General features: G+C 36.3%; 1 protein-coding gene across 1 annotated transcript in view; it reads right to left on the bottom strand.

The window, feature by feature from the left end:
- Window positions 1-22,175: 22,175 nt before the first annotated feature.
- Window positions 22,176-26,719, bottom strand: part of LOC150091084 (protein MIS12 homolog) — a 95,943-nt gene continuing 91,399 nt past the window's right edge. The window contains exon 6 of the mRNA XM_090381727.1: window positions 22,176-22,259. Within this exon, the coding sequence (XP_090237853.1) occupies window positions 22,186-22,259 (74 nt within the window). The 3' untranslated portion in view covers window positions 22,176-22,185. The remainder of the gene's footprint in view (window positions 22,260-26,719) is intronic.

The following is a 26,719-nucleotide window of genomic DNA, read 5'->3' as shown; positions in this document are numbered from 1 at the left end:
AGCCTCAGGCTTCCTTGCACCATATGGCTGATAATGATATGATATGAAAACTTAAGAACAAGTTCAAACTTCTGCACTACTCAGGACCAAGATATTAACGAGGAATATTACAACTTTTTGAAAGTGATAAAGCCCAAGAAACCTATAGCTAAAAAGAAATCCAAAGAAGGAAAAAATCAGTCAAGAAACACTTGTCATGATGAACCGAAGACGACAAATGAAGAGAAAGAAAAACACTGACAAGGAGAAAATTGAGTATACTGAGTTATGCAAAGCCATTAGAAAGAGACTCAGAGAGTTCTCTCTGAGTCTCTTTCTAATGGTTTCTATGTTCATAAGAAAATTTAATACAACAAAAGTAGAACAAGCATTAAGGGAAAACAAAGGATTTAAATCAGCAGCCATGAGCAGTAATACAGAAAGACAAATGATACTGAAACTGAAGAATAGCGACGGTGTACTTATAAATAGCAGAGAATGCATAATTCAAATAGCAGAAGACTACTAAAAAGAGTTATATAAGGAGTGAGGGAATGATGCCAGCAGTGGGGAAGATGTATCGCAAATTAGTAACACATACAACATACCTGATGTGGTAGAACATGAGTTGAAGAAAATGAAGAATCAGAAAGCCCCAGGGGAAGATGAAGTTACTGTAGAGTTGTTAAAATTGTGAGGAAGAGACATGACACAAAAACTGGCAAGACTCTTCAAAAATGCATTAGAAAAGGTGTGATGCCTAAGGAGTGGAATAATGCTGTTATAATTTTGTTGCATAAGAAAGGAGATAAATCAGAAATTTGAAATTATAGACCAATTAGCTTGTTATCCCACATCTACAAGTTGTTCACAAAGGTTATTACTAACAGATTAGAAAGAATACTTGATGAGAATCAACCGAAAGAGCAAGCTGGCTTTAGGACAAGATTCTCAATTATGGATCACCTTTACGTAATGTCACAGCTAATGGATAAAGCAAATGAATATAAAACACCATTATGCCTGGCATTTTTGGATTATGAAAAGGCATTTGACTCCATACAGCATAAGGCAATGTTTTGGGCACTAGAAAGACAAGGCATAGATACCCCACATATTATGATTTCAAAGAAAATATATGAGAATGTACCTCCTTTATTAGATTCGACAAAGATAGTAGTAAATTTAAAATTGAGAAAGGAGTTTGACAAGGAGACACAATATCTACAAAGTTGTTTACTACTGCCCTTGAGGAAGCTTTCAGAAGATTAGACTGGTTGCAGAAAGGAGTCAGTGTGAATGGAGAATACCTAAACCATTTACGATTTGCAGATGACATTGTGGTCGTAAGCCACGATCCCAAAGAATTAGAGGAAAATCTTAGTCAGTTATGCAGAGTCAGTAAAGATTTTGGACTAAAGATGAATACGGCTAAAACAAAAGTAATGATGAACAAGTATGCCACAGAAAGGGATAAATCAGAAATTGAAAAGGTGCAGTCGTATACTTATCGGGAACAAGTGATTGGCTGTAATAATGATAAATGGCTGGAAGTCAAGAGAAGAATAAATTTTGGATTGATAGCATTCAGGAAATATAGTCACATACTGAGAAACAGGATCCCAATTTGTCTGAAACTTAAAATAATGAACCAATGTATACTCCCCAATGATTTATGGAAGTGAAACTTGGGCACTCACCAAAAGAATGGAAGAGAAGCTGAACTACAGAGCGAAGAATGGAATGAATTATATTGGGAATCAGACTGTTAGATAAGAAGAAATACACATGGATTAGGCAGCAAACTCAAGTAAAGGACATTCTTATCAAAACTAAAAGAACTAAAAAGGTCTTGGGCAGGACATATAGCTCGAAGACATGATGACAGATGGACTAAGAAAATAACAGAATGGTACCCAAGAGGAGCTAAAAGAAAACTGTTATTTGTTTGTTATTTGGTTTTTAGGAGCATTAGAAACTAAGGCCATATTGCTCTAGGGATATGTGGTGGTTATTCCCTGACCTTTTCCGCATCCTCCGTATTTGGTGGTCACGGGCGCAAACCCCGGTCTAATCAAGAAGCGTGTGCTACCCACTGCTGCTCCTGTCCATCTGGATAGGGAGGTGCCTAGAAGAAAACCTGGAAGACAACAATGGAGATGGACAGATGAAATTCAAGAATTTGTGGGTAGTAAATGGATGGCCATTGCACAAAACAGAAGGAACTGGAAATTTGCTGGAGAAGCCTTCATCCTGCAGTGGATGGCTAATGATGATGATGAACATAAAAGCCCAATAAACTGGAAATTATTTTTATTGTCGTGACCTACAGAAATGTGCTTTAGAAAAATATCAAGAAACCGTTCAAAACTGATTCTTATAACGGAACATATGATAATGATGAAAAGGTAGTTCTCCCTTATAAAAATGACCTTTTAGAGAGGAAACTAACCCCTGGCTTAGTGCTGTGAATGGTTTGTAAAGTCTGGGTACCTGCGTGTACTTTTGTACCTTACAATAAAGATCATATTTATAAATTGCTTAGTTATATAGCGAAAATTTCAACTTCCGAGGTCTTGGAAAGAATTACCAAAAAAAAAACAATATGTTATTGGTTTCACATTGCGACATTTTCACAATACTTCCATTTATTCCTATAGGATGCAAAATATGTTTCCGCAATTTTTTTAAGTTTATACCAGCTGGCAAAAACTTAAGTAAAGTCGAATTTATAGAAGTCGAGTATTACGTAAGTCGAGAAGTGCCTGTACTGAAAACACCAATGGGGCCAGCACCGAAGCTTGGGAGACTCCACTCAACCATCCCTTTTGTTTATGTGCAACAGTATCAAAAGCTATTCTGAAATCTAAGTATATGGTGTCAAAATTATTACAGGCTGGCCTCGATTAACGCGATTAATTTGTCCCACAAGCGCATCACGCAAAACGGAAACGCGTTAATCGAATATAATAATCAATAGGAAAAATTATAATTGGTCCTTGACCTTCTGGAATGTCCATAAAAAATTTTAAAAATACCTTTTATATAACGTTTTAACTGTATACAATGTAAAAGATAATGAAAATAATTATGGAATTAAATGTTTATTGCATAAAACAGCAGTTCCAAAACTGCGCGTCGCGGAATATTTAAAATTTTCTAGGGAAACACAGCAATACTCGACATCTGTCGGACACCGCGCGAACTACTAGCTCGAGGTAGTTCACAGTTTCAGCATTTCTTATTAAGTTGTTTGGACCTAACTACTAAACGGAACTGTTAGTTATTTCTTTTGGTCTGGGTGCGCTTTGAAAAAATTACTGAGATACTAAGGGCGCCGTGAACCGAGAAAGTTTGGGAACCTCTGACATAAAATACACAATGAAGAAATGACTGTTGCGGAAATATTTGAACAGTATTGACTTTCTCTTTTCATCAATCAATTTTCGATAGTCGACAACAATCTTCTGTGGGCCCTGGATAAATATCGCAGAAAACCTTTCTGCGATATTCTCTGTGATACGAAAGATTTCATCTAATTCTTTTACTGTTATCTCCTTCGCGGTAACATTTTCATCTGGCTCATTTAAAAATTTGAATTTTTATGCAAGTGTGCATTGACTTTATTAACAGGAGACAAACAAGCAACACGTCTTCTTCCAATGGTTGATAGAACACACCGAGGCGGGCAGCAGGCAAACGTTTGTTTATTGACCGCATGACTCGCGGTAAGCTTAACGCGCGATTCGAATCTTTTTCAACTATCGCATTAAAAAAAAAAAAAAAAAAAAAGATCGTGTTAACTGGAAATTTGCATCGTGTAAAGTGAAAAGTGGTATAATTTTTCAAATAGCGTTAATTGAACTCGCGTTATGCGAGGCCTGGCTGTATTATTATTTTTTTTAATCCAGTTCCTTCGTTATTGTATCAGACAAGATTGTCCCTTAACAAATCCATATAACTGCATTCCTATCTAGATGGTCTTGCATTACTTCTTTAACCAGTGAGATTATTTTCCATTGAACAGAAGTCAAACTAATAAGTCTGTAATTACTAATTTTACTCTTTGATCTCCCTTCATGAATTGAAACAGATTGAAGTAATCTGTTTAAGATGGGGATATATTCTCACTTCTCCTTTCCATAGGATACTTACCTGAATTGAAGAATGCCCTTATAATTATAACTTAGGGTTTGTTGTTCTGTTTTGCTGCCTCTCTCTAATATAATTGGATTGATCCTGTTCACCTGAGATGCTATAGTTACATTTAGTTTCAATAATTTCTCTTCCACTTTTCTCTCAGTTTTCATACAATTGCTTAGCTCACTATTAGAATTTTATAAACTTCTGGTATCCCCACCCAGAAAAATGTCCTCATGTGTAAAAGGAGATGCAAAATACCTATTCAGTTTGTTAGCAATATAAGCAGGATCATCACCACTTAAACCATTCATATCTAGTGGACCAATGTGATTCATCACCTTCCTCTAGTGTTTGCATAAGTGAAGAAGTCTTTGAAGCTTATTTTTCTGTTCTTTGCCAGATACTTCTCATAATCTGCCTTAGCTTGCCTAACTCCCTTTGCAATTTGATCCCAGACTAGTTTATATCTACTGTAGGGGTCGCAGACTAATTTATATCTTCTGTATCACCTGATAATTTATATGCATTTTGTCATTTTTCTTCTTTATGACAAGTCTCACCACTTCATCTGACATCCACTTAATTCTAATATTTGAACAGTATTCTCTTGGTATAAAAAGCCTAGCAGCATCTATGATTACATCACTGAATACTTCCCATTGACAATGGCTGCTGGTAACTTCATTAGTTGGTCCCATTGCCTAGAATTTAAAAACCATATGAGACCACTGTAGTCACCTTTACTAAAGCAAAAGTCCTTCCCCTTGCCTTTGACTGTAGTTACATGTTTAAGTAAATCCCACATTAATACACTGTGATTACTGTATCACATCAAGAGTACTGCTTTCTCTAACTGCCCCTCGAACGTGCTGGTGTAGAAAACATTCATCCAATAAATCCCCAAAAGTCATGCTACTGTGTGAATGTCCAACCCAGAAGGTCCCATCAATATCTGTAAAGTTAAAGTACCCCATTACAAGACATTTTAATTAAAATCAAAGAAGAATACTGTTGTCTTTTTACGGCTACGTGGTTCAAGCCTATGTGGCCATAAAAAGACGACAGTATTCTTCTTTGACCCCAGGGGCTCACATCTGGTGAGTATGGGCTTGGCACACCCAGGGTCCTGAGCTGGACCATTCTTCTCTTTCTTGGTGATTCCCTTATAATTCTCTCTCTCTCTCTCTCTCTCTCAGGGTAATTCAGAATTTTTTTTTTTTTTGGCTGGTTCAGCATAAGTCTCAGGCTTCCTTGCACCATATGGCTAATAATAATAATTAGTACACTCTATATGTCTGTATATTGTCTGTTATACTCCTCACAGTCATTAGGCCTAACACACTCCTACTCTCATTTTTGTTCTCCCAGTGCTTATGCACACCAAACTGACTGAATACCACATTAGCCATAACCACCTATGTTAACTGGATGCATTGCCTTAGACTTTGTGCTTTTTAACTAAGAGCACAATCCCCCCCCTCTCCTGCAATCCTGTTTTGCCTGTCCTTTCTGTACGCTGTACCCCCCATTTTCAAATTCTGCATCCCTTACATCTGAGCAGGGGCGGCTCGGTAGGCACTGTGGAACTAAATATACAGTCAACGGAGTTATATGAAATTTTGTGAAGAACAATGCAACGCATTGAATATTTTTATTAACAAGTCCCACATATTGTATACTCATCCTCTATTTCCAATAATCATTTCAATAATAAATGAATAAAAACACGAAATTGTTTTCAACTTTGAAGTTTAAATGTAGGTGGAACGGTGTGCTACACAGTTCCACATTTTGGCCCCAGTGGTTGAGTCAATGCCTAGTTCGCAGATTGCCAATATGCATTTTTCAGAGGCGATAAAATGAGTCAAGAGGAACTGCAGAGCGAGCAGTGCTGATTTGAACAGAACACCAAACTTGAATGAAAAAGTTATTAATCTATTTTCAACAAATAAAAACAGAAGAATGGATTTTATTTTTAAATAAAATTTAGAGATTACCCAGTCTATTAATGGTAAGTGTCCAGTTAATGTTTTGTAATATTTTTAACCTGCTTATTATTATTATTACCATCTATGTCTACATGTCTTATAACCAAGGCAATTTAATGTAACGTTAAGAAGCAGCACCCCTGTACATCAGAATCACGAGCCACCACTGCATCTGAGTGACACCATTTCTTCGATATCCCTACGTGTACATTTGAAGACTTAATCAGCACTTCAAATTCATCAAATTTATTTTATATGCTCCTAGCTTTGGTGTACATGCAACCATACATGTATTTTTTTTTTTTTTTTTTACTCTTAGTAACCTTAACACAGGCCATACATCTGCCTGTTCCATGAAGACCCCCTTCATCTCAGCCGACCTTTAAATCCCTGACACCTTGCTTTCCAGGCTGCTGCATGTTTCAAGAGAAGCAGCTGCAAGAATCATTTACATATCTGCCTGCAGCTGCTTTTAACAGATTAACAGCAGCTGCATGCAGAGAAATATGCAATGAAAAATTCCATCACCTAACATTCCAGTTTTAACGTTGTCCACAATTCTACTGGATAATGCTTTCTAGTCAACTTAAACCTTTTCCCAAAATTACAATACCATCCCAAAAATTTAATATTGTCCTAAATATGGTTGAAGCTCATGGTTTATCAGTGCATGTAATTGCATAAAATACTGTAAAGATTTAAATATTACTATTATGGAAATACGCCTCATATGAACTTTACATGCAAATAAAGGTGTCAATTTTAATTAAATTTAAAAAAAAAATTCAGGTGAATAAAATGTTATATCAAAGTTACTGAAAAATTCTGAATACTGAATTTTATTTATTTCAATGTACATATGAATTATTACTTGATAGGGTAACCAGAGCTCCTCATAACCTTACTATCTTCAGTTTTTCACTGAATTAAAGAAATTTTAATATTCTGATTTAGGAAGGTTTCCTGTCTCTTTATTTCTAAAGATCTAGTAATTAAACAGTTAGGAAAAATTCACTAAAGAATTACACTAGGATACGTGAAAGTATTTATTTATTTATAATTGTCAAAAGGAAACAGTGTGTTGCTTGGTGGCATAATGTTCCGCAAAACAATCAAATGCCACTGGTCACCCTTTTTCGAGTGACATGTCACTTGCTAACATTTCTGCTATCAGCTTCAACAGTAGCACAACTACAAAATGTAAAAACTGCAGCTATTATCAACCCACTGCAGGATGGAAGCCTCCTCAACAATTCATGCTGAGGGAAATAGACCATAATCTGCCATGCTGGTCCAGCGTGGGTTGGCAGATTGATCGTATTTAGCAGTCAGGGGCTCGAACCCCAGTCTACTCAAAGAGCGTGTGCTACTGCACTCTCGCTCCTGACCACTTGGCTATGGAGGCAAAATACAGTAGAGAAATAACTATTTTCGGCAAAATAGTGCTCATTGCCTTCACATTTTTTGAAGCATACGATATACATACAATTAATGCCTACGTACCTTCATTAAAGATGGTGAAAATAGTGTCCACTGGATCTGAAGCACACCCTGAAAAGATTCAGGGCTTGGAGACAACAACACTCCATGTGTTGTTGTCTCCAAGAACAGTCTTTGAAAACCCCTCAGTATGTGCACAGGCTGTGGTGGATCTAAACAAAAGCAGGGCACTACAAATGTATTAAGATTTTTTAATTTTTTTAAAATACTTTTATTTGTTGCTTTCTTTGTCTTCTTTCTAAATCTATAAAATATTTTATTTACTAAATACTGATACAACCAGATACTATAAATAAAATTTACTAGTAGTTACTTAATCAGCACATTTACAAGCCTTGCAATTAAAAATAGGAAAAACTGTCACAAAAAAGGAAGACAGTATCATAATACTGATATAATAGGCTAAAATGAACATCCAAAACAAAAAGGTCACCCATCAGACACATACTTTACTGTGTTAATCAAATTAATATTATATTGTGCCAATTAGGGATTGTTTAATGCTTTACACACATGTCAATTGCTTCCTCCTACCGTAGTTAAAATGACAAGGATGGGATCACATTTCTTGAAGCTATTCAGTGTGTTTCTCTTCATACATGGCATATAACAGGGACTGAATTTGTGATACTGGTAAATCTCGGAAAGAAACTGACTGGTGCAAATGAGTTATTATTATTATTATTATTAGCCATATGGTGCAAGGAAGCCTGAAGCTTATGCTGCACCAGCAAAAAAAAAAAAAAATTCCCGCGTTACCCTGAGAGAGAGAGAGAGAGAGAGAGAGAGAGAGAGAGAGTCAAAAGTAGAAAGGAATGATATCAACAAGAAAGAGAAGGATGATGATATCCAGCTCAGGACCCTGGGTGTGCCAAGCCCATACTCACCAGATGTGAGCCCCCGGGGTTAAAAATAATACCCACCCCATGCAGTTATTTTATACTGTAAATTAGATTGAAGTAATCTGTTTAACACGAAAGGAACATTAACATTAGTGTAAAGTTAAGAGACAGCCAATGAGGTATCTTATCTTTTATAATCTAATGAGATGAGAAAAGTCTTTCAACATTAGAAAGGTTGAGAAGTTTTGTTCATGCAAATGTGGCATATTAATAGCATATTCCAAGAAATTTCAGAAATATTGGAACTGGATACACCTCGAGATTGTCATATTTGTGTATTTGATTATGTGCAAAGCATAGTTACATATAATAACTTGGCATGCTTCTTACAAAATGAATGAAATGAATAATGAGATTTAAATCATGGCTTTAGTTCTTTCCCATGAATGGTTTTAGTAAAGCTTGTAGTCAAATAAAGACCTTGGAATAAACTACAGGCAATATTATATTGATATCTCAATATTTTTTTTTTATAAACATCAACGTTCTGAAACTTCTGTCAATCCTTTTGTCACATGCACTGCTCCTCTTGATGATTAGAATGCCCAAGAAAAAGAGATGACATCATAAGAGTGTAACTGACCAATCAGAGTAACCCAGTAATTCCATTCCACCCTACCCTCCAAAGACTCTTTTATTTATACACATTAATTTTAATCCATTAGTGAAAAAAAAAAAAAAAAAAAACCTCAGGTTTTAAAAAAAATTTTTTTTATAAATTTATATTCTTTTCCCAAATAGATTTGCATCAATCTCTCTCTCTCTCTCTCTCTCTCTATATATATATATATATATATATATATATATATATATATAGATTTCTATTTATCGTTCTATCTTTAAATTTTTTATATACATGGCTTCATTAACTTTTCTTTTAATAAAATCTCTCCCCCATCCTGATTATTTGAATTTTTTACATTAAAAATGTGTTCAGCTACTTTCGATTTGCTAGTACTGTATTTTCCTTTTTTAATGTTTACAGCGTTTGACAATACTAGTTTCAGATAACCTGTAATTGTTCTCCTTGTTCCCATGTCAGAAACATATCGTTCACATATCTGATCCACATAGAGGGTCTTGTAGTGATGAAACCAATGGCTCTTTCTTCAAAAAACTTCCAGTAGAGTCAAGAGTGGGTCCCCCAAACTTTAACTTGTATGCCTGTATATAAATATTCCCTAGAATTTGAAATACCAGGGTTCAAAAGCCAATTGTAATAATTTAAGTAGCATCGTTTCTGGAATTCAAATTTCCCGCCATCTTATTTTGCCCTTGTGGGTTGCTATAATCACCGTCCTCCCAACACCATGCTGAAAAGACCTGAGTTTGAATCCTGTCAATGATCCATGGATCTTTTTCATGCTGTGGCTGCCCTCGTGGGAAGCACAGCTGGTAGGATCGCAGTCCTCCCCACACCGGGCGGAAAAGTTCGTTGTTCGGTTTTTAGGAGCATTAGCAACTAAGGCCATATTGCTCCGGGAATATGCGGTGGTCATTCCCTGACCTTTCCGCATCCTCCGTATTTGGTGGTGACGGGCTTGAACCCCGGTCTAATCAAGAAGCGTGTGCTATGCACTGCTGCTCCTTCCCACCTGGCTACGGAGGTGCCCAGGGCGGAAAAGACCTGAGTTCGAATCCCGTTAATAATGGGAGGGATTTTTATGGGTATTTTTCACACCATGGCTGAGTTTGTCGGTGTCAGGTGAGAGTAGAATGGTTTATTCTCCCAGAAACTCTGCTTTTTCGTCCAGCAAACAGAAAATTGACCTCAAAACACACACTATACACGGAGCTACATGGCCTTAGTCACCCATGCTCCTAAAACCCAACAACACAATGTGGCTGAGTTAGTTGGTCTCAGGCGAGGGTAACATGCTTTTTTCTCCCTGAAACTTGGCTGTTTAGTCCAGTAAACAGCAAATCGACTACAGAACACACTCAAGTTTACAGACATATTATACAAGTATATGCCATAAGTTGCTGATGCATGTAAAATCCTACTACAATCACCAACCCTTTTATTTTCGTTTTTTCCCCCTCTATATTGGTTCTCTAACGGGAATGTTTGTAAACATGTTTTTGAATTTTAAAGTAGTTAGTTTTGAGTGGTATTTAAAATGGAAAATGTTTGGAAGTCTAAGTCATCGTCAACACCGAAAAAAGCAAAAGTTGCTGCTTCTGCAGGAAAAGTTTGCCAATATGTTGCTATGCCCTATCACAGTGGTGTGCAAGCTTATTTTGCTTGCGACCCCCTTTATTAAATATAAAATTGATGCGACCTCTCAATGTAAACCCCGAGGGAGGATGACAAGATTTTTAGAGAAGAAAAGTGGCATTTTATAAATTATGGAGTAGAAAATTTCATTTGAATACTGAGAAAGGAATAAAAAAATTGTTTCCGTTTTAATTTACACATTAAAATAATTGTTTAATATTTTAATTGAATACAGAAAAAACAAAAAATCAAATTCTTATTCTTCAATTAAGATTACAAAACAATAAAAAATGAACAATTACAAAACAAAACAATTAATGAGAAGGATGAGCTTGGATAATCGATAATATTTGGTCCGTATTTGGACACAATATTTGAAATTGCTAATCTCGTGTCATCTGGATGAAGTCTGGAACGTTGTTTTGTTTTTATAGCTGTTAATTTTATGACATAAATATGTAGACTCGAAAGGCAGCTAGCTATCTTTGTATCGCCATTATTTTTGAAAGCTTCTGAGTATTAATATATTTGTTCCCTGTCCTTAAAGACTTATATTTAAATCATTAAGTTTATCAAATATATCAACAAGGTAGCCAAGTTTTCCAAGCCATTTTTGCTTTGTAAACAATTGAGCAAGGTTCTGATCTGTATCTGATAAAAACAATAAAACTTCCTGTTTGAGGTCAAAAAGACATCTCCCTTGACAACCACCTCTCACTTTTGTATATAAAAGCAGCGTTTCATAAGCAGATCCCATTTCATTACAAAGTATAGTGGAAAGTCTACTATTTAAGATTCTGCTTTCAATAATGTTGATCACACTTACTGCATCTTTTAAAACTTTGTGCAAATCAGTTTGCATTTCCTTCGCTACTAATGCAATGATTAACTATTTGGAGCAATTTCCTTTACTTTGCCTTTTAAACCTTTATTTAATGCAGCCATCAGTACAAATCACAACACAGTTGTTCCACATTAGATTATTTGTTTGAAAGAAAATATTTATAACGTCAAAAATCTTCTGGCACATCGTTCTTCCTGCCAAAGCTTTGCAAAATAGCAAATCCTCCAAAATAACCCCCTCGTAGTAGTATCTGACATATACAACAAGTTGAGCAAGGTTTGAATTATCTGTGGATTTATCTAACTGTATTGCAAAAACTGGACTTACTCTCAATCCATTTAATAAATTCAATTTTATGTTGTGCGATAATGCAATACGCTGCAAGACTGTCTCTGGACAGAGGAATGGTTTTGAAATCATTGCTCTACTTTTTTCCATGCATAATTGAAATAATTTTTATTGCAGCAAGGAGAATGCACCGAATTATGAAGCAGAGTAAAGCTTGCATGCAACACACTTGCCATGTATATTTACTTATATTTACTTCTACCGCACATTCGCATATGTCTCTAATTTCCTGTACTATATTGCCTAAAGGCAATATAGTACAGGAAATTAGAGTTTTTATACTGTAGGAAGCACGAATTACTACTCAGCACTTGAGTAGTATTGAGAAGTATACTGAGAAGCCGCACTAGTCAGTTGCTTTTTGTGTGTCCATAGCCAGTGAGCAAATTAAGGCATATCCCTGATGCAGTAGGGTTCATTTGTATCTCAGACTAAGTTTGAGTAGCAAGGTCTGTTTTAACAACAGATTTTTAGCTTTTATGTACACAAAAAATAAATTTATTTAAAAATTTCCGCAACCCTTTTAATTTATCCAGGGGGTCGCGCCCCATAGTTTGTGCACCACTGCCCTATCATATGACTTATGGTATCCTACTACAGAACTGTACTACACACTTTGTGGGATCACATTCGTCGCAAACGACCACAACTGCATGCAGGTGGGTGGATGCTGCATCACATCAATGAAACGCCTCACATTGCTCATACTATCATCAAGTACTTATGCAGCATTGACATTTCAAATGTGTTCCTCATCTGCCCTACAGACCTGACTTTGTAGCCTGCAATTTTTTTTTATTTCCAAAGCTAAAAAGTTGCTGTGAGGAAAACGTTTCTAGTAGTCAAAAGAAGTGTAACCACAGCAGAGGCGATCCCCACATGCATGTCAAGAAATGGCTTCCACCATGTTTTTGAAGAATGTTAGAAATGTTGGAGTAAGTGCACTTCATCAAATGGAAAATATTTTGAAAAGGACCATCAAAATATGGATGATTAATAAAGGTATGTTGTGAAAAAAAATTATGATCATTCTTTATTGAAAAGCCCTTGTGGTTTTTTTTAATGCACTATTGTTAACTTTAGACAGTCCATAGATGCTTCTCTTGTACTGTTACACAATACTCATGGATGTGATGTTGCCTGTAAAAATATACAGAGAGAGAGAGAGAGAGAGAGAGAGAGAGAGAGAGAGGGGGGAGAAACAAAAAAAAAAAAAAAAGTAAAAAAGGAGTAATAAGGAAGGAGATTAAAATAATATTTTTCAAGGCATAGTTTGCTTCCATGCGGTGTGTCCTGTAAACTATCCCATCTGTCTTGATGCACCTGGGTCATGTCATAGAAACTATCCTATAGCAGTCCGGCCATACTTGGACTATGTCTTTTTTTCGCAATGCAACCCAAATATTAAATTTTTCTGATTGAGGATATGCTTAAGACCACACAAGATAATCTTTGTGGGCTTGAAAGGTGCACAAGATTACCAGGAACTTTGGAAAGCTGGATTCCTTCGGAGTGGATATGTGAATCTTATTAAATAAAATTGACATATGAAATAAAAATTTACTTTTCAGATTGAGCCATTTCAAAAACATGATTAATAGCTTTGTGTTAATAGCATTTAACATGCTCATAAAGTAGCGTATAGCAAAATACTGTTAATGATAAAAAAAAAACGGTTTTACACTACGATGTCTGTTTAAAAAGTTAGGTAACAGTATTTTGTGTTCGAAACCAATTGCCTTTTGTAATTGCGAAACCTCACATGGATAAAGGCGAAATAATTGTTTATAGGAATTTTTGGCATGTTCCTAAATCAGGAATACTGTATGTGCATTTATGTTTCTTTATGAATAGAAGTTAGGAACAGGGCATGAATTTCTTGGAAAACGCCAATGAGGAAGTGATGTCGACATCCAGCAGCGTATGTAATGCTCTTATAATTTAAATATTTATTAATGTATATTTTGATTTATATTTTTGTTTTCCTACCATAATCTGGTTTTCTGATTAGAAAATTAATTATTTTATCCTATACAAGGTCCCCAGCACTTTATATTATTTTTTAAGTTCATTCCTGGAATCATTCATCTTAGTAAAAGTTTTGTATCAACAGTGATTCAAATCTAAATGGTTGCGGAGAGGTAGCAGGTATACGTTGGGTTCATGCAGGTCAGTCAAGTGAGCTAGCAAACAGTGCAATCAGAGATCATGTTTTATGGCATAACACATATTTTTGATGGGTTTTGCGTGGTTATGCCAATGAGTAGTAAATATTGGCATTGACTTCTGCAATTTCCAGCATGACAGAACATGCTCTGGCAAACAGATCGGCAGAGAAGTATGCTGCATTGGCCATCACATTTACCAGATTTAAGCCTCTTAGAGGTTACTGCATGCGGGATCACTTGAAAAACATGGTGTTTGAACAGGAAATTACTTACTCCGGCGATGTAAGTCATTTTTGATGCCACAAGACAGGTTAATTACACTGCACTTCTTTGCGAAATTACACATTCCATGGACGTACAGAGTGAGAGGTTACATCCAATCTGTCAATAGATGTTTTGAACAAATACCGTAGCCTCAGTTACGTAAACTTAGAACATAATGTAGTCATTTTGTACTTTACCGTAGTATATATATACTATAGTGCAGTGTAATCATTTTTTCCAATACCAGACTCCTTCAAGTCAAGCTGCATTTCAGCTGCTCAGAGTACAGTAATCGTTGAGAAGTGGATCGGTGTTGATACAGTATACCATTTTTCACTCAGAATGATCTCAGGAATCACTGTCTGAAGTTATGACAGTATACCCTTACTTGAATCTTGACCAAAAATAGAAAATTTTCAGCTGTTTTAAGTGTATACTACAATCCGTTTTGCGCTTTGGAACTCCCAGTTGCTAGTATGCACTTAAATTAGATCACATTTCTCTTTATCATCATACAAGTAAATCTTGAACTCTGAACTTCAGTATACGTTGTCTGAGAATGGTTCAATAAGAATTTTTAAGAGGACGAGAAAACAGTGAACTTTAAATGGAAAGACGTATTTAGTGGTTTCTGGTAACAAGAAAATCGAAAGAGGCCACTCATACACCATAATTTATTTTATTTTATTTTCTTCGTAGGCTGTTTTGCTGTCTGTTCGTAGGTTGCTTATAATTTCAACAGGGCAAGGACGTCCAGAAACTTTAACATTGGCATACGGTGCCTTGCTTGTGAGTTAGGGTTTGAAGTACAGAGTTTAAAGGATATCAGAAAATTTTCACTGATGTCACCCCACCCCTCCCACGCGCGCGCGCACACACACACACACACAGTATTCAACTATAACAACATAACATTACGTCTGTTCTTAGGTTGCTTATAATTTCAACAGGGCAAGGACGTCCAGAAACAACATAACATTACGATTGTCATTATCTAAATTCGGTAGAAAAATTAGATGGTTTTTGTTGTTATTAAAGAGTGACTCAGTAAATTCCTTAAAGAATAAAGCAATTTCAATGGCATATTTGTGGATTTAAACAAAAGATTTTGATGGAATTGATTTTTAGTAAATATACAACAATCTGTGCAAAAAGGTGTAAACCGAAGAGGTCATATGTGCAGGAAAGCACAAGAAAGCTTGTGATCTGACTATTGCCCAAGTTTGTTCACCAACAACGGAAAACAAATAGTACCTCACGGTCTTCCGAGAAGTGGTATGAGTATCGGTATGCATTTAGCAGATGCTACAGCAGAGAGGATGGGCTGTGCTTGTTGAGTGTTCAGAGAGTAGTGTCTTTAACCACTTATTATTTTCATGGGCTGAAAACTCTGCTCTCTCTGCCTGATCGGCAAACTATAGCCTCATTCGAAGAGGAATTTAGAAATTCCTCACAGTCATCGATGGGAATCGAATCCAGACCTCTCCATGAGTAACAAGTGGCAAAACCGCTATACCATCACAGAGGACTAGTGTCTTTAACAAATGGGAAAGGATCTGGAAAACATCCATAAATAAATAACTGCAGCAATTATCAATCCACTGCAGGACGGATGCCTCCTCACAATTCATGTTGAGGGAAATGGACCATAATTTGCCACGCTGGTTCCAGTGCAAATTGGCAGATTGACTGTATTTAGCAATCAGTGGCTTGAATGCCGGTTTACTGAAAGAGCGTGTGCTACTGCACTACCATGCCTGACCACTCGACTATGAAGGCCACATTCCCAAAGAAGGTGCAAGTGTAATTTTGTCCTAAGCCACTGACCTGAGTCAATTGTGTGCAGCCTTCCTTAACTCTCCCCTGCACTTTTAATGCTTCCTCAATGGCATTAGCAAAAATCCTTGCATCTCTTCTCAATAGCGCAAGCAGTGGCCAGGTAGTGGAGAAAAGAGAAACACATAACACTGTTACTTGCAAACAAAATAGACAAATCACAGCAAATAATGTATCATATTCAAGAAGAAGTGTCATTGGCTCACCAGATTCCCTTCATTGTAAGCTCAGCAGCCTGCAGAAAATACTTCAATATTCTGAATAAAGTTCGTATACACTGGTGTTCAAAGAAAGTGCATCACCCCTTAAAATTGTAATTGCTGTCCGAATAATATAAGTATACAGCAATATTTCTTACAGATTGCATCAGATAAGATTTACACGTGCAGGTGATGATGTAATATTGCATCAGTTGTTACTTACAGCTACATAAGAAAACTCTGCAAGAGCTGCAGTCATTCCTTGCTTGTGTCAGGACAGTGAGATATGTGCAGTTGACGCCACGAAGAAAGAATGCTATTGTTGCTTTATGTGAGGAAGGATGTTCTTCCCATTGAGTAGATTTCTTTCCAAAATCAAGAATACTGGTTCTGCTGATAGGAAAAAAGGAACCAGATCCAAATGTGTCTCTATGCTAAAACAGGACTGCATTTTGAAGTGCTTATGCCTTAAAATCCATAATTGTTCTGTTGTTTCTTTGACCATTTAGCCCCTATTGGGACCCACTGTTGCTCACACTTTGCCACGAGAAGGCAGGTCAGGCACCCAGTAGATTATTTAAGTACTCTGGCAGGTCCCGCCACCTATTTCCAAGGAATTCAGTGGAATGGCTTATTTAAAAAAAAAAAGGGGGGCGAACACTAGAATTTGGAAAGGTTGAACTTGGCAGCATTGTTAGGGGCATGTTCGGTCGGTTTAGTTAGTGGGGGGAAGACTGAAGGCTGGTGGGAAAACAGGTAGAAGGATGGGGACGATAGAGTAAGCATCCCCAAAGCAGTCAGCAGGGACAAGCCCTACCAGGCGAAGTATGGGGTAGGCAGAGAGGGGAGGAGATAGAGACCCATCCCCCCCTGCCTGGGGATGAGATTTTAAAAGGGAACGGGGTTTGTGCAGCCGGTTCAGATCGCCATGCTTGTGATGCAGTGTGACTGTTTTTTCAACTCTCATTACTTTTTGAATTATTTCCAGATGTGTGTGTGTGTGTGTGTGTGTGTGTGTGTGTGTGTGTGTGTGTGTGTGTGTGTGTGTGTGTGTGTGTGCGCACAAAATTAAATTTATTTATATATTATGTATGAATGAAATCTAGGATTAAGTATGATTGTGCTAGAGGTTTAAAAGGAGTTTTTTTTTTTTTTTTTTTAACATTAAATCCATAAATACATATTTTTGATGATCTATGTATTGTATGTGTTATTCGGCAGAAGAAATAAAGCACCTTTAGTGAATTTTCTGAAGAATTTTAACTTTTCTTTTCACAACCCAAACTGTACAGAATTCATCTGGTATGATGAACATCATTAAAGTTTTTAGAATGAAAACTGCAATCAAAAGGGATGAAACCATTCAAAACTGTAAGAAGGAAGTCAGTAAGAAAGTAAGTCACAAAATAAAGGGGAAAAAAGCAGTAAGCAGGAAACTGACTTGAACACATTTACTTTTCAATCACCAAAAAACGTTTGTAAACATGTCCCATCACTTTATCAAATTCTGGAATCCGCTGCATAAAAAAAAAACATTGGTCACAGTCATAACCTGTGCCTTACATCATCAGAAAAGTCTGCCATCAAGTTGTTTAAGTGGAATAAATGAATGGAAACTGTTAGGGGCATGGTCAGAGCAACAGAAAGGATGATCAAGAAATCCCACCCCAAATCATTAACACTCTTGTGTTGCACCCACTGTATGTGTCATAGGGTTGTCAAGGAATAGAATTTCACATATCAAAAGCCCAGGCAATTTTCTGCAAGTTGACTCCCTAAATTCTTTCAAAAGTGTCCAATATCAGTGGTGCAACACAGTATCACCAGACTTGAAAATGCACAAGAACATCACGAGAGTCCCAGAAACCAGTCACCTCTATTTTCATGAGCTGTGCTGTCAGATGCTCTACATAATCTAATGGTACAGCCTTCTTTGTTGGGGGTGAACCCAGGATCTTCCAGTGCATTCATTTATGTTTTAATTTGAGTTGAAATGGTGGACTCACGATTCTGTTGCTGAGGATGTGAAGATTGAAAATGATATTCTTGTAAGTCACTTTTTATACAACAAGTTTCCAGAATATGATAAGTACGATAAGATAAGAGTATAAATGTTTTTGGTGATTATGATAAAAAATAATCAGGTCAGTTTCCCTGCTTGCTCCCACCCCACTCTGTAACTTACTGGACCTCCCCTCAATTTTGAGTCTATAAGGGTGGTTCAAAAAGTTCGTATTCTAACACATACAGGACAGCTGTACTATAATGATTCCTTTTTATTTTTCAACATAACTCCCGCCCTGCAATGTACTTCTCCCATTGATGCTCTAGCACCTTGATCACATTAGAGAAAAAAAAAAAAAAAAAAAACTTTTATCTTGATCATCTAACCACACACCCACAGCTGCAATTTCCCCCCCCCCCTCAGATCAAAGGCATATCTCTTTCCCCAAGATGATATCTCTTTCCCCAAGAGATATCATCTTTCAGCTTAGGGAACAAATAAAAGTCACTAAGGACAAGATCTGGAGAACAGGGAAACAACTTAAATCTTGCAGTCAGTATGGTAGTCATCACAATCTAGGAGATTGTGATTGAGTGCACAGTTGTGAAGGAGCAAGACACCTTTTTTTGCAGTTTCCATGTCACTTTTCCTTGATAGCGTCACGAAGTTGCTTATGAGGATTAACAGTTACAGTGGTGCCCTTTTCCAGATAGTCAATCATGATGTCTTCTGCATCCCAAAAAACTGCCATCATCACCTTACCAGCTGATGAAGCAACACCAAATTTCTTGGGAGGTAGAGAACATGGACACATCCACATTACACTTTATTTTTAAGTCGTTTGGTCAAAGTGATGAACCCATGTTTCATCCATTGTAACAGTCCGGGACCAGAAATTTCATGGAGCCTCATGAAGCATGTTCAAGTTGATGCACATTTGTTTGCAGCATGCCTTTTGCTCATCTGGAAACATCTGTGGGATCCATCAAACACAAAACCAGGATTTAATTGACACTGCCGACTGAAATGCCTACAGACTCAGCTATACAACTACGAGTTATTTGTGTGTTTTGCATCACTGAGTCATGCATGGATTGATGTTTTCATCAGTGGTGGTTATGGAGGATTGGGAAGAATGATCTGCATCAGTGCAGGATTTCCAGTCACAATGAAATTCTCCATGCCACTTCACAACAGTGGAATATGCAGGAGCCTTATCGCCCAATGTCAGCATCATATCAGCTTATACCTCCTGTGCATAGAATCCTTTCAAAGATAGGTATTTTATTGTTACTCATCGTTCTCCCCACCGCATTTCGAAAATTTTCTGATCCTTATTTAACAAAATCACCTGCAAAAAAAAACTGACAGCATCTATTAAATCGAAATTTGGTACAGTGACTTTTAAATCAGGTTTTCAACAACTACAAACAAAAGGGATCTTATTTAATTGCATGTTGTTAGAGTGTTATGGAGTAAAGATGAGATTAATAAAGCTATCCTAAACACTGCAAGCTGGGCCAACACACAGGCTGCTGATAATCCTCTAATAATGGCCTAAAAAGCTTATATCTTAAAATTATTGGAAGAGAGGGCCCACAGTCTCTGAGAGTTGGTAGGGATTTATTAAAAATACCTTGCACCTCAGATGCTCTACATCACCATGCACTTTGAGCTATAGCTCAAACCAACACAGTAAATTCTGTTACAGCACTTTTCAGTGGGACTGGCCTTAAAAAGCACTATAAGTGGAAACTACTTATATAAAAAAAAAATCAATATTTCAGTTAGGTAGCATTAGTAGTGGCAAATGATGCAAGAAAACAAACATATACAGCATCAGCAAAAAAAAAAAAAAAATCCAAATTCACCTATTCATTCTCTCCAATAATTTATCTAGTTCTTTCTTGAATTTATTTAAGTTATCAACTTTTACAACAACAGATGAAAGTTTGTTCCAGCAATCAACCACCTGCTGGCTAAAGGAAAACATCTGCACATCTATTCGGCAACTGCCCTTCCTCAATTTGAATTTGTGTCCCCTCATGTGTGCGGTCTGAACAAGAGAAAGAATCCTATCAGCATTGAGCTTGCTCAATCCATTCAAAGCTTTAAACACCTCAATCAGATCACCTCTCAGGTCTTTTTTTAGCTTTCTTTTCAATGTTTATATGAACAAATGGCTTATATGTAAAATGAAAACCTGCACATTGGATGCCTTTAACCTGTTTTGCTTAAAAAGAATGAAATTAAAAAAAAAAAAAAAAAAAAGATTTTATTAAACTAAATTAAAGCATACTTTAGTATTTTTGTATAAATCTAATATTAACATAATAATCCTTTCTGATAATGCTGTCATTAACAAAATTTATGGATGCCAGTTGAACACACAGGCCACACAACACTAATTACCATACCAACAAGGAAAGTAGTTAAACATGTTGAATAAAAAAAAAAATCTGAGGAGAGCATATGAATGCAACAACAAATAGCTAATAGCTAGACACTGAATTCTAAACAGTGACCTATCTACCTTCAAAGGTTCAAGTTAAATATAAAATAAATGTCACTGCATCAGGAACAATTTCTTTGAAATAAACAAATTGCAAGATTAATGATTCCTAGAATTTAATCCCTATCATCCCTTTCCCAATGCCAAAAATCAAAGGAGGGATTTATATACTGCTTTATTCCCCTTTGGAACCATTAAAGTTATGTAAACAGGAAAGCAATTAAACAGGAGCAATATAGGCATTAAAAAATACATGTTAAAATAAAAAAATCACTTCATGGAATTAACCATGGAACCAGAAGAAAATCAAGTGGGAATGTTATAAAGGAAGTTGACTGCACATGAAAAAAATTCAGCAAGTACTCTTTTTAAACCACTGTATTTGACAAAATCTTGCTACAAGAGAGATTTTAAAATTATTACTAAGGAAGCACTATCCCATCAGCTGATCACCATATGCAAATTCAAAAAAAAAAAAAAAAACCAAGTCCTACCCTTCTAGAAACTCTAGTGTCAACTGCACTCATTTTATGTATTCATATAACAGAAACTGCAAAAATACAAACTGTGGCCATTTCAAAGCAACAACCATTGTCATGAAACAACCACAATTTAATTTTAAGTTTTTATATTTTAAATTATACAATGCACTCACAAATATGGTTTTAGTTAACTTTGCAACTCATTACATAAAACATCTGCCCATTGATTGGACACTGATCCAAAATGGAGCAATATAGAAATGTTTGCAGATGTTTGGTACCCATTTCAGTATGAAGATGACAAATGATGATGATGTATGTGTGCTCTGATGGCTTGAAGATAATTATTTTATATTAAAAATTGTAAAATTAACAAACACTGTCTTCAATGATATGAAACACCTTTCTAAATCAAATTCAGTTAATGCTGTGGTGAGACAGGGGTACATTGGAACCATAATTGTGAAAAGCACCAAAGTTTTAGTCCTAAACATGATTCTGGACTTAAGTGTATTGCACAGCTTTTACATAAAATTTACGAAATGTGATGTTTCAAAAACCTTCATTTCCCATTGCACTTTAAACTCCCATCTTTTATTGAAATGCAATTATGACTGTATACATATTTCAAGAAAGGACGTTTATAATGGCGTATTCTTGAATACTTTTGCACAGCATACCGAATTTAAAATATTAACCTCTATTTGAAAAAAAACTGGTATAAAATTAAATAAAAATAAAATAAATTAAAAAAAAAATATATATATATATACTTAAGGAAGTTTTGCAATATTTTCTACTCTTGAAGAAGGTCAAGGAGCTCTTTTGCTTTAGATATGCTGAAAGTGAAAGACTCTTCCAAGTCAGCAACTGCAAAAAATATAATATACAGCTAACTAAACAGATAAATAATAATAGTAATTGAAGAAGGAGCACAAAAAGCAATTTTACATCAATCATTAATAATAAAGACTGAAAATACAATTTATACAACATTAAGCATAAAACAAAAAAATATCTAATTTCTGTAACAGACAGACACAGCAACCAATGGTCAAGAATTAATTTATGTTACACTGGAACAAAACTACTACCACAATGAAGTGGAAGACAAAAAAGTTACATGAACAGTTGTGCTGGACAGACAGGTGCTTTATATGTGTAATTTCAAGTAAACAATGACTGTTCATTTCGGAAACTGCTCACATAAAACTGTCTATATTCAGGAAGGTACTGAAAGTATTAGCCATCATGGTAGAAATTGTGAATCAAAAATTAATGCAGAACGGTTATTTTAGAGAAGGACCTGTTATGTCTCGATACCACAGGGTTTAGTCAACCCAATCATTTCTATATTTTAAGCTCATGGGAATGGATAAGATTTTTGAAAATTTTTACCATATTTTTGATTAATTAACATATTAAATTGTGTTTGGCAAATAGTTTAATCGTCTTAGTCATGTTGATTAGCTTTTTTTAAATTTGGCTAGTAATTTTGTAAATTATGACTTATTATTCATATCGCTATTGTATCGGTGTTTTGGCACAAATATTGTAACACCTAACTAGTAGTACAGTGGAATAGTAGGATTCAACTGTGATAAATAAGTAACTCGAACGTTCTAGGCATTTGTCAGGCATTTTTTTTATGATTTTAGCTAAGAAATTTTACTTTTCAGTAAGCATATAACTAATTTAAAACTCCCATCATAACAGTAACTTGATAACATAAGGTATAACGTAAAACTTAACAGCGTAGGTATAACGTAAAACTTAATAGCATAATACATAGCACTGCAATTAGGAATCTATTAGATTAGGGCAGAATTGTCAACTGATCAATTAAATTGATTCATTTTCATTGTTGATCAATTAAATTATATTTAAATGGAAATCATGCCTCATACAGCAGCAAAATGGGAGTGCTGCAAAAGGGGAGAACTGAAGGGAGCAATTCTTTATGAATCAAGGCCTAACAAAATGTGCAACTTGTGCAATGTTTGCAGTGAAGGGGAATGTCTTTGTATGTGTTTGGTGCAGAGCATGAAGAAATTAGGTGCCAACTCAGTGTTCTGATGTTTTTTTTTTTTTTTTTTTTTTTTTAATCAGAGTAGGAAGAGTAGGGTAGATGCCTTCGAAGGAATTAAAATGAGGAGGAAAGGGGAAATCAAGCTCTCTGCTGCCCAACTCAATGCCAGAGCTCACACTTGTGCATAAGGCAACACAGCGGCATTCTCCAAAGTAGAATGCATCGGTCCTACAGGAGGTCGTTTTTTTGGTGACTATTTTCAGGGAAACGGGAAATACCTTGTACAAGGATAGGGGGAATAGGACCAGGGTATATCTGCCAGGCAGGGGCAAAAGTTAATGACATTATCAAGCAGATATCACCTTTGAAGGGCACAAAAGGTGATACTGTTGTACACGTTTGCACAGAGTAGGAGATCTGTGCACTTAGTAAAAAAGTATTGTCGATGTTGGAAAAAAGTCAAGAGTTAGGATTAAATTTGAAAGTCTCTGCAATTCTGCCCAGACACGATGAGTAGATATATGATGTGAGCCTTGTCAGTAAATTCGGCCATGGAGAGATTGTGCAAGGCTCGTGGGGTAGAATTTTTCTCAGTGTGGTCTGCGCTTCTACAGGGATGGGATACACTTAAATAGAAAGCAGATGCGAAGAGGGTGGATGCAAAGTAAGGTATAGCAGTATGCACTCCAAAACTTAGATGAGAGAAAATGAAGAATATTTAGTCCTGTCATGTACTTTGTATGGATTGACAGATTAATTGCAGAAAGGTGAACTTTTTATCAAATAGGAGTCTCAAGAACTCAGAGTCTGACACTACCGGAATAGCATTTTGTCCAAGCCTTAACATAGGTTCGGGATGAAGACTCCACTTAAAAAAAGTGTACACAAACAGTTTGATGTAGTTGTCTTTCAATAACCCTCATGTTGCATGACTGAGAAAATATGCTAAAGTCATCAACATAAATGGTGCTGTTTACAGTTGGAGAAAGTGTTTCTGTGAAGGAATTTCCTTTGATGGCAAAAAGAGTGACACTTTAGAATTAGTAGAAGCATATGATGCAAGAAAGCAATATCATATAGCATCAGCCAAAAAAAAAAAAAAAACCATTCCCATTTCAACCATCTATTTGCTCCAAAAGTTTGTCCACTTCCTTAAATTTATTTAAGCTATCAACTTCCACAACACCAGATGGCAGTTTTTTCCAGCAATCAACTACCCACTTGGTAAAGATGAATTTCCGCACATCTATTCGACAACTGTCTTTCCTAATTTAAGTTTATGCCCTTCAGGATAGTAGGTGGTAGATGACTTTCATCAACCGGTGAAATACCACCACTTTGCTTATTGGAGGCTTGAAGTGGTGAAACCCCATGTTTAGTCTCTAGAGCAAAGTTTCCGGCATCCCCCCCCCCATACTTCTCCTTCAACCCATGCACGGTGCTAAGTACTATAGGTTTTGATACCTTTCGTGTTTGGGGTTTTCATAAAAAAAAAAAAAAAAAAAAATTCTGAGCAATAGGAAGAATCCCATCAGCATTGGGCCTGCTCAATCCATTCAAGGCTTTATACACCTCAATCAGATCACCTCGCAGATGCCTAGCCTCATGCTGCAAATTGCAGAACTAAAGCCTTTCTTCATAAGAGCACCTCTTTGTTCCCCTCACAAGTCTTGTTGCCTTCTCTGTATTCTTCTAGCAACTCTACATCCTTTCTAAAATGAGGCCTCCAAGACCTGTATGCAGTACTCGAGGTGAGGCGTGACCACTATCTTGTACAGTGTTAAAATCACCTGCCTATCCCTGCTAGCAAAATTCCTATGTATCATTGACAAGACCCTATAACCTGCTCTAGCAGCCTGTCTGCACTGTTCAGAAAACTTCTTATCTGACTGCACAATTACTGGTCTCTTTCATTCTCCACTACCCCTGAGTGTAACAATAGTTGGTATATTTCTCTGGAGTTATTGCTATCCATATGCAGTACTTTGCATTTGTAAGCATTAAACTTCAGTTGCCACTTCTCAGTCCATCTACCCAACTTTTCTAGATCCTGTTGCAATAAAATACTGTCATTAACAACTGTGCCAACATTTGTATCATCTGTAAACTTTAACATTAAGCCTGACATATCGTCATCAATATCATTTATAAATATAAAAAACAACAATGAGCCCAGCACCGAACCCTGGGAGACTCCACAAATAACATTAGTCCACAAAGAGCAGTGTCCATTTATTACCACTTTGTCTCCTCCCACTCAACCATCCTTTTATCCATTGTAGCAACCTGCCCTTAATGCCATATTGCTCCAATTTGTACAGTAGTTTTCCATGTGCAACAGTATCAAAAGCTTTCCTGATATCCAAGTATATAATATCAAAAATATTTTTTGCATCCAGTTCCTTTGTGACCACATCATAGTATCCAATTAAATTGGCCAGACAAGACTTCCCTTACAAACCCATGCGAAACCCTGTATCTGAATTATTACTGCAGTCTTGTCTAGATGATTCTGCAATGCTTCTTTAACCAGTGATGCCATTATTTTCCAGGGAACAGAAGCTAAACTAACAGAGCTGTAATTACTTGTGTCACCCTTTGATCCCTCAGTGTGAATTGGAGACACATTTGCACATCTCCAGTCCGCGAGAACCTCCACCGAGTCCAACGATGTTCTCATAATCAAGGCTAAGTGTTTGCTTACTTCCTTTGCAGCCTCCTTTAATATAACTAGATAGATCCCATTCACCCCAGGTGCCTTAAAATTTCTCCTCCACTTTGCTCTGTTATTACAAAATCAGTTAGCTCTCTGTTAGAGTTAGCATTAGCGTTAGTTGAGGCATACAATGCAAGAAAGTGCTTAGGCAGCATTAGCCAAAAGAAAAAAAAAAAAAAAAAACCTCCCAATTCATAATTGAGTTTACTAAGCTTCCCTACAGAATGGTTCATCTGTGAATGTAGCTGCAAAATACTCATTCAGTCATTCAGATTCAAAATACTCATTTAACAGCTATCTGAGCAGAATCATCTACAGTCAAACCATTGATAACAAGCGAACCAATCTGATTCATCCCCTTCCTTTTAGAGTTTATATAAGTAAAGAAGTCTTTGCTGTTTTTCTTTGCATCCTTTGCCAAAGATTTCTCGTGAACTGCCTTCACTTGCCTAAAATCTTAGCATTAGTAGAGGCATTTGATGCAAGAAAGCAAGCTTATGCAGCATCAGCCAAAAAAAAAATAAAGTAAAATAAATAAATAAAAAATAACCACTTCCACTTCACCCCCCTGTTCGTTCGAAATAC

Source organism: Mastigoproctus giganteus, chromosome 1 (assembly GCF_048544385.1).
Source record: "Mastigoproctus giganteus isolate SK-2022 chromosome 1, ASM4854438v1, whole genome shotgun sequence".
In the NCBI taxonomy this organism is placed as follows: Eukaryota; Metazoa; Arthropoda; class Arachnida; order Uropygi; family Thelyphonidae; genus Mastigoproctus; species Mastigoproctus giganteus.
This window is presented reverse-complemented; position numbering and strand designations above follow the sequence as displayed.